This window comes from Oxyura jamaicensis, chromosome 3 (assembly GCF_011077185.1).
Source record: "Oxyura jamaicensis isolate SHBP4307 breed ruddy duck chromosome 3, BPBGC_Ojam_1.0, whole genome shotgun sequence".
NCBI lineage: Eukaryota > Metazoa > Chordata > Aves > Anseriformes > Anatidae > Oxyura > Oxyura jamaicensis.
In genome coordinates this window covers 92,645,756-92,655,648 of record NC_048895.1, presented here as the reverse complement: position 1 = coordinate 92,655,648, position 9,893 = coordinate 92,645,756, and the positions used below count along the sequence as shown (strand labels likewise).

General features: G+C 39.4%; 1 protein-coding gene across 11 annotated transcripts in view; it reads right to left on the bottom strand.

Annotated features, from left to right (window-relative positions):
• DST (dystonin) overlaps positions 1–9,893 on the bottom strand; it is a 296,284-nt gene that overhangs the window by 180,996 nt on the left and 105,395 nt on the right. For 7 of the 11 annotated variants that reach the window (XM_035322493.1, XM_035322486.1, XM_035322487.1 and 4 more), the window contains 2 exons: positions 4,681–4,770; positions 1,750–1,827 (listed from right to left, as the gene is read on the bottom strand). In XM_035322493.1, coding sequence (XP_035178384.1) covers positions 1,750–1,827; positions 4,681–4,770 — 168 coding nt within the window. Of the gene's footprint in view, positions 1–1,749; positions 1,828–4,054; positions 4,154–4,680; positions 4,771–9,893 lie in introns of all 11 variants that reach the window. The other 4 variants (XM_035322484.1, XM_035322491.1, XM_035322490.1 and 1 more) reach the window with 1 other exon arrangement.

Genomic DNA, 9,893 nt, shown 5'->3' with positions numbered 1-9,893 from the left:
AGAAGAGAAAGAAGAGAAAGAAGAGAAAGAAGAGAAAGAAGAGAAAGTGTATTCCCCAGTTCAAAAAAAGAAAAGAAAGACATCCAAAAGTTTTCCTCTCACTGCATATGAAAGCTGTTTGTGTTTGGCAAAGCTCTACATGATAGTCGAATATGTTTCCTCTTTATTTTTTTCTTTGTATTTTTTTATTTCCTCCTCCCCTAAGTCAGGCTCCAGAATTATCCATATATAGACTCTTTCTAACCTAAGTTACAATAAAGCATTGTGTCTGGAGGTTATACATCCACCCTGAGCAAGTTACCTCCTAAATATGGTTTAGAAAGAAATAACAAGAGTGCCACACCTCTTTAACTCTGCCTTTCCTTCCTGAGCTGAACCCCAGTCTCTGGAAAAGTCCCTTTGCCTTCAAAACCTTTCATAGGCCTCACTCCAGGATAGGACCCCCTCTATAAGAAAGGGGGGGGAAGGGGCTGAAACTTTTACCCAAGAACGCCAACAGCATACAATTATTTTGTAAGCTAGGGTACAGCTTACACCTTCATGAAACTGCAAGGATGAAGAAAGCACAAAAATTCTCAGATCACAATCAACAGCCACGTGAGGGAGACCTGCTGTTCTCAGGAAGATAGGACGATCTGATTTTACATGTCCTGTGACACGTCCCTCAGCTCTGGCATACAGAAATAAGGCACTGTGCAGCACAAATCCAGAGCTCTTGCTGCATAAAAATGCCATTGTGATCATCAGTTCAAGTACCCTTTTGTTTACTTCGTAGCATTTTTGTTCAATAGTTCACTTAAGTTCCCTTTGAACTCAGGGAAGCAGGACTGAGTTCTTGGTGTACAAACATCAACCCATGACCTAAAGTCTGTAACTGCACTCACAACAGAAAAAGGCAACCTGTTATAAAAAACAAATTATGTATCTGTTCATGTTTTTTCTACCTTGTATTTTTTCACACTTTTCAAGTGGCAAAAAAAACACAAACCAAACCAATCAAAATCAACCAAACAGCTCATTTCCAGCATCAATTCATAACGATGGGTTAGACAGAGATGCAGTTTTAATTTCCAATAAAGTTTTTGACATTTTTGAATTGGCATTCTCCTTTGCAAAAGGAGAAAGCGAGAATCCTAAATTTCTACAAGAAAAGTAAAAGCAGAAAGAAACTCATTCCACTGCAGTAGAAAACCACAAAGGAGTGCAGTTTTCAAGTATTTGGTCTGAAGGTGGAATCAAAACCAAAGCTTCTACAGCCCAGGTAACTACTGACTTTCGAGGGCATGAGTTCTGATTTTATCAGTAACAAGGCTTGAAAAGGGTTTTCCAAAAGAAATATCATCAAAGCAAGTGACTGCCATACAGAGTTCTAATTTCTCTGAATCTGCATTTTGCACTAAAAAAAAAAAAAAAAGTGAAAAAAATAATACATACCAGTTGGTGTTGGATTAGCTTGCAAGATTTTGAATCTATTAAAAGCAATTTCTGTGGATCTTCCCCATAATTTTCTCCTCTTTAGTATCTTATACCACGTGTTGATGTTATTGCTCAGAAAAGGCTGGTGTAAAGTTACTTCTGACACATCCCTCTTTACTTTCTCAAGCACAGTATCAAGCCAGCCCTATACCAGCAGCTGTTATACAGTGTGCATGAATGACCAAGGAAGCCATTTTTTTATTATTGCTGTTATTTATTAGCTACTGGTTATGCATTTTTTATTAACATCTTTTATTAAAATGTTCACCTTACCTGGCGTTTTTTCAAATAGTCAAGTGCAATTTGGACGTTCTGGAGTCTGTGAAAACGCATCCGACCTTTTTCTCGGGGCTAAAATTGGAAAACAATAGTTGTGAGATTTCCATATCAGACAAAAGAACAAACAGTCTGGCTCAAAAAATACCACATAAAATGTTCTAGGCTCTATAGTTTTAAATGAAGCCAATAGCCAATGCCTTTGGTGGAAAAGTGTGCTTTAATGACTTTTTTTTTTTTTTTTGAAAGCAGTAGTTGAAAATTTTAGTACAATGGGTGGAAAGGGAGATCAGTGTCCCAAGGTGCAACTTTGCTCCATGCTGGCAGATAGCTGTTTCCCTGCAAAGTACTACTTTGGCCAAGAGAGCTAAAAAAAGGCCCCACGTGAATCTACAGAAACCAAAAGCTACAATATGTAATTATAAAAGACTTACAACGTATTAAGCAAAGTAAAATATAAGTAATGTCATGGACATTCATGTTGCTCTGGTAAACTGTAATGGAAAGCTTATCTCTGTATGCACTTTTATGATTTAACACCATTTATTTATGATATGACTGCATAATCATTGTAACAGCAATACATATTTATTTAAAGGCATCTAATAAAGATAATACCTTCCTCCAAAAAGACAGAACATATACAGCCCTAGAGTGTAAATTTAAACTCTTGACTCAGGTAAACATTATAAAGCGTGAATAAAACTTATCACTCTTCTCAAATCAAAAACATATGAGCAAGAATCTGTGAAATGAGCGGTGGGTTAATGGAAACATGGCAAAACGGCATGCAGTTAGTGTAAAATCACCAAGAAGAAGAATCACACAGAAAAAGAATACTTTACTTAGCTGCCATAGATCAACAATGGGAAAGTAGTTAATTTTTTATCATCATAATATCCAAATCCTTATGTTCTTCTTCCTTATTTCAGATTTTTCACAAACTTTTACAGCAATAAATGGAAGCAAACTATAATTGCTAGGGCTCAGCCATGAATATGAGTATCTCCTCAGACAATCGCTGTGAAATGCAAAGATAAACCCAAGCCTTCCTCATTTGACTTTTTTTCCCCCTGTGGAGTATCAGACGCTTGCCAGAACAAAACATGGGAAAATGGAGTTGAATAAGAAGCATAAACTGAAACACAAAAAACTTTAATTTCCATTTTAGAACCTTTGATTTAGCTCCTTCTTTTTCACACTGAGAGCCCAGGATCAGTCCCTGCAGCCCTTGCTACTGAATAACTCCCGTGGATGCAATGAAGGACTGCAGACCTGGAACTTTGTTTTCCAAAACAGAGAGAGTAAAATAAATCCCAAACCGCCACAAAATAAAGGTTGAGGATCTCAGAGGGGAAATATTTTTTTCCCTAATATATAGCTAAAATGCAGCATTTTGAGGTTGTTATGCCTCTAGAAAAAAGCACACATATTCCACTGAAATCACAACTGCAGCACGACACACACGGAGCCAAGAACATAATTAGGCCCTATGACAACAAGCTGCTGTAGCAAACACTGACAACGCAGGTTCTACAAAGGCATGGAATAGCTTGTTGGACTAACAAGCATTCAGCATTTTATACTTCATAGGTAGATATTTCCCTTCTGGACAGTTGAAACACAGTGAAACAGTAATTCAACATCTGTTGCCAGAAAGATAAATCCTGCAAACTATCCATATACTTGGTAGCCCTACACACAGTTGTCACGTAACTTCTACTTTGACTACCTGCTTTGAAAAAAGTAACTATTACATTTGATAAATTCTAAGGAATAGATCTGCACTTCTAACTTACCTCATTTCAAAATATTATCCAATATTACATCAAATACATTGTGGGTGAGGCTTCTAACTAAGACAAACTAATTTTCTGCCATCATTTTAAAGCTTTCAAGGCTTTTTCTGAATTAACTGTAAATTGGCAATAGAGATTGCATGTATAAAATCTTGGTTTAATGGAATTTCTGGAACTACTGTAAATCCCTAATTGAAAAAAAAAAAAAAAAAGTCCCATAGGATTTTGATAATGTTGCACCTTGGTTGTGTACAGCTTAGTGAAAGTAAACAAATAGATATGTTAAACCTTAGCATTTTAGCTGTTCATAAAAAAGGCCAAAAAAAAAAAGATGTCCTTACCATACCTCCATTTTAAACATACTTATCCTGGTTTACCAACACGAGTTCTTTTGTCCTCTCTATGGAACTACTGCAGAACACTGAACTAAGAATCGACTTTTACATTAGCAGACACCACACTTCAAACACTATGTTAGTACAGTTATGGGGGTCGGCACCTACCCCCTTATCCTCATCCTCCACATCCTCATGCTGTTCATATGCGCATGCTTCTGTTGAACTCACCAACCGTAAGGTCTTCAAAAAATCTCGCTCTCTTGGCTAATGAATATAACAGACAGGAGACAGGACAGCAAAGACACAAGACAGACCACAAATGAAAAGAAGAGCATGAAAAGAAGAACATAACGAAGAGAACAAATACCAAGCAAAGGAAGTAATGCTCACAAAGAAAGGAAATGACATCTGAGGAGTGTGTTAGACAATTTCAGGGACATTTTACCCTTGCTATTTGTAAGTTACTCCCTCTAACGGGAAGGGATATTAAGCATCCAGTACTTGTTAAAAGAAAAATTATAAAGAAAAGGGAAAAGCAGAAAAACTAGCATATTACCCTATTAAGAAAGGAAGTCTCCCTGACCACAATAAATGAAGAAAACAGACTGCATTCTCCTACAGGATTCATGGTGCAATATTTTACCAACAGAAATATAACTTGTGTCTTTGGTATCAAGTCACAGGTTATGGAAAATATCAAAGAAGTTTCCAGCAGTCAATATCCTAAGAGTTAACAGAGTGTATGTATATATAACAAACTGGAGCTTCTGCATTCTGATTTAAAAGCTTACCAAGGTGTCTCCAGAAAGGACTTCTAGAAGCGAGATTAAGTTATGTCCATCTCTTAGGTCTTCATATAGGTCATTCACATGTTTTCGAACCTGCACAGATAAATGCAAAAGTAAAATTTAAGTTCCCCATTTATACCAAAGAGTTCAGTCATATAAACTATTTTTATATTTTAATATTCACGCATACACATACCTCAACTTTCACTTTCATGTCAAATTTACAAATCTAAATTCTTTATAATAACAGGCAAAATCCACACCCTTGTCTACAATCATACTGTGCCATTGCATTTTATTTCATTTTATTGAAAAACAGTGTCAAGTTCTATGCAACGAATGCGTATAGCAACCAAAAATCAGTATCTGACAGTTTAAACGATACCAGATATTCACCTATTTTGACCTAAATCTTGATCACTTACAGATGACGCTAGCTAGACTCAGTGAACTGTGAAAAAATGCACAGAGCAGAATCCTGTCTTGGCACGTGTATTAGCCTCAGCACGCACGTTCACTGTTGTCAGGCCAGAAGTCAATGCACATTCTGCCTTTAAACGTATTACTAATCAAGCCATATGGCCCACCAATTAACATGTTTCTCAGTGCTGAGTGAGTTTTCCCAACAGCTCACACATCCTTATACATCGTTCCAAAGAAATACGATGTTTAGTTGATCTGGGGAAGCCAAGGGCACGTACAGCCCTTCCCACCAGCTGCAGAGGTTAACACTCCTGACGGCTCTGCAATGCTCTTCTGCCCGTGGTCACCGACCCGTTGGATCCACTTCCCCAGTACCCCTAAGAGACAGCCAGCCTTTGCCACTTGACCTCTTTTGACTGAAATGGGTTGAGAAGAGCTGGTAACCAGCAGATCCTGGGAGGCCAACCATGGGAGAGGGAGCAGAAGTAATGAGAAAAGAGACAGCCAAAAACTTTCACTTTTCTGATGGGTACAGCAAAGCTGAAAGATGTCTGCCCATAAGCCAACTTCTTGGTTTTTAGCGTTAGCTTAGCTAGCTCAAGTATAACCTCATTGGAAACTGTTAAAAATTTAGCCACCTGCTCTTTAAAAGTGAAACACAGGGCCTCACTTCTCAGATGCAGACATTCTTGTTACTGTCAGTCAGGGCAGACGTTGAGGGCTTACTGGCTATAACTTAATGTTGATTCACTGATATTCCCATTAAGGCACCAGATCATAAACTTCCTAAGCTTCCAGACGATAAAATACAACATCAGAAGTTTCTTCTGAAGTTTTCACACCTACTAGAGACAAAGAGCGCTTCCAATACAAGATCTGTAAGACGATCCCCTGACTGCCAGCATTTCTGTGTGCATGATGAGGACAGTAGGAATCAGTCCAGGTCTTCGGCCTTACACAATAGTTCTGTTTACCTGACTTTCGGGGGCATTTCTAGATCCATCTTATTGAACAACTTACTGCCTCCATACTGGTGATCAGCTTGATAAATGTTTTTTAATTCAGGTTTTCTTACTCCAACTTCTAAACATGAAATTACCATGTGACCTGTTTTTACAAAGACCATCATCTTAATTGGGAATAGTATCAGAGTATATTTATGTTCGTGCTGAAGACTAGCCAGAACAAGTCATCTAGAAGACTGTTCCATAAGGAATTACAACAGATAATATTTTCCAAACCGTTTATAAAGATTCTGCAGATGCAATCAAGGTACATACATAACATCACTCTTATACATAGCTTTATACACTCACACATATGCAATGTAATTTAATCCCAATTGTGATTAAAAATCCAATGTGCAATTAATTTAAAAAAAAAAGACGAAAAAATCTCTGGGAATATGAACTGTTGTTAAGCTAAACAAAGAAACAAATGTTCTCCTAGTATATATGTGGCAGAAAAAAAAGGAAAGCCTTAAAGATAACATGAAAACCCCTAATACTAGATTTCATTATGCTAAACGCTGAAAAAATGAAAAGCACGAGGGTCTTCATTTTTTAACCCAAAACAACTGTGCCTTTTTATTTTTCTATTCAAAGAACCACGGAAAACTGTGCTATACTCTTTCCCACAAAAGCAGGCAATGTTTCTACAATGAAACCCTGTGAGAGGGTCCCCCTCCTCCCTGCCCCTCTGGCCAGGACGTGTCACTCTCCAGCTCCCTTAGGAGAACTGAATCCCAAGCCAGACCAGAGCCACCGTGCAGGCTGGCGACTAGAGACAAGGGAGGACATCAGGTTAAGGACAGAGGAAAGGGATGTGCATCTAAAAGACACCGGACCAGCGCTACTGAAGAACCACGGCAAACACGCGAGTCAATGTCTCCGCTCTTTTCAATACAAAATTCCTGACAATGGTAACGTGCAGAATTGTGAGATAACAAAATTCAACAGTTTCTAATATGTCCATTTTGTTTTCTCATTAGATGCAGTAGAATGTTTGCCTTAAAGATGATTTATCCTCTGGCCTGTCTCTCACAATGTACATTTGTTTACCTTCAGTTTGTTTCTTATACTTGGAGGTTTCCAAAGTATTTCAGAAACATTTTCCCCAACTCATCTTTCTAGATGTCACAGATGTTTCAGTGATGAATCCATACTGTTTATGAAGAAAGTGCCACAGAGGTTTCACAACAGGAAAAATAGCAATATATGCCTTAGACTTCTTTCTTAGTTCTGCCATTGACTGACAGTTATTGAGAAGATTAATTAATTAGGACATACTACTGTGACATGCTAGCACAGGATAACATAATACAGAATTTGTTCCAATGCCCTGAACAGCAGATGTGCACCAAAAAAGATGTATTTAGGCAACTGATGTATAGCAAAGGTGTTCACTCAGTGCAGGAGGCCACATCTAGAAGGAACACCTTGTGCTTCTCAAGAGATCCTACATTGCCACTTGAGGAAAAAAAACAAAAAACCTCTCTCCCAATCATCACTCAGGCAGGTTTTGCCTCAACACATATAATAAATTCTTAGATCTTCAAGCACACAAAACCAAGTATCGTTTCACTGCTGTTTTTCCTGACACATTCAGACTCCTTCAAAACGTGTCATACCACATGTATTCAGGTGGGAGTTCCTGGATGGATCCATGGGATTTGCAGACCCTCCTTACATTTCATTAAGACTTCTTGGGGCTTTTCAATAAAGCAGCAGAATTGTCAGCCCTACACTCTGCAAGGCCTATGTGCAAAGTAGGTTACATGCTGCCTCCGGCAGCTTTTTGCAATATACCCATGTGAGTGTGGGAGATTTGATAATTTGGGCATGACAAGAGATTCTTTAAGGAAAATGTGGGAGGTATTTAGTGGCTATGGGGCATGTGACAAACGAGAAGCAAAATGGCTTCATCAATCAAAAGGAGACAGGGAAGATTTAATGTACTGTTTCAGAGATGATTCGCCTTCTGATCTTCTTCTTCTGGCATGCATACTACAACATTTGTGTCAAGTAAAGCTCCACCCCCCTTGATATGATCATGAGATATTTTTCATATCATACATTCCCAGTAAACTTAAGCTCTGCATTGAGGAACCTGCACTGCCACTAATAAAAACAGCTTTTAAAACTGTAGCAGACACAGAGCTGTAATCCTGCCCCAGATCCCAGCACATTAGGCACTCTACAAATGAAGACCGTAAAGATGGTTGCTGCCTCCGAAAGCTAGCGAATTAATACTCCGCATAACTTGCATAGCTTTATCATACTGTTCAGCTGACGCATTTGGTTGACCCTGCAATCGAGTTGTTATCAGTTACAACCTCGTGTACAATTCCCCTTCTGCAGTTAAAGGCCCTGAGCCACAGGATTGATTTCCTTTTCTGTAGGCTGGTGTCACAACAAACCTGACACCACTGCCTTCAGTCTGCCTGGTTCCCATTTCCAGTGACAGAAAATGAAGACGTGATTCAGCTGCATGGGCATAAGCCTAAGACCATTTCATGTGCTGAGGGTTATGGCACTTGGCCCAAAGCTTCTTCTCCAGAAGGATGAAGATTTGCTGAAGTCCTTCATGCTAGTCTCTCACAAACCTGTCCTAAGTACCCTAACACATCTCAGCAGCCCTAGATAACTACACATCTGAACTGAATCTGCACAGTGACTTCTGGTTTTGCCATGGGCCATGGCAGAGAACAAGCCATCTTCCATATGAATCAGATGCACTACAGGCTGTGAATACAGGTCTTGGCAGTGAAGTCACCTAAAGCCTCTTTCACTGAAGTACTTCACGGAGCCACAGCCAGGTAGCGAATCTGACCACAATTGTACAAAATAAAAAAGCAGGATGAAACTTACACACGTCTTAATTTTTTTTCTTAACATTTTTAGTTGCGTTGTGCTGATATTGAACAAAATCTGGTTGTGTATGCCTGTATGGATAAAATGGGAAAGTCTGTCCCTGCTCTATCTGCAGGCAAAAACTGCTTGGTGTTGAAAGGAAGGAGAGAACATGCCCTGCTAAAATTATGTGAAAACAAAACAATCTCCCCCCTTTTTCTGCTGCAGAAGAAAATCTGGCTGGAAAATCGTGTTGTGGCCCTTTCTGCGTATACAGTGGATGCACACCTGGCACAGAGACAGCTCACAGACATCGGTGCTACGGCACAGCATGCCTCAGCCCAGTGCCTAAAATGCAAGGCATTGCATTCTCAATTGAAACAGCATAGGAAGGAAAGGAAGTAATGTGTTGCAGAATACTGAGGAGAAGGTAAAAGCGGCCAAAGAGAGCGTATGATCAGATAAGGAAGGAACAGCCAGCAGCTACTCCCATGTGCCAGAGGCGGCCAGGAACTCCCTCAAGGAAGTGAGGCAACTGCGCGACCCTGGGGCCGCAGGCCTTGGAGCCAAGGCAGACTTTGTGCTCACACACTTGCAACCGTTCCAGTTTGTACAGGCTGAAGAAAGCAGACGATCGTAATCACGTATCTTTCTTAAAATACTGGGATTTTTCTTATCTATGTTACAGGTAAGCTGAAGCGATCATCGAGACAACAAGCCAAACCAGGCCTTTCCTTACAGTTTTCAGAACTGGCAGTAGTCAAATCAAATCTGATTCCTGTTTTTGAGAAAGTGAAGTTTTGCTGACAAGCCTTTATTAAAAAACAGCATTATCCCCAGGCATCATCAAGAATTGCAATACTACAGAGCCAACAGAGGCCTTTCAGGCTACACAGCCTGGGAAAAGTCTTTTCAAGTACCACTTTGTTCGCTTGGGGAAGT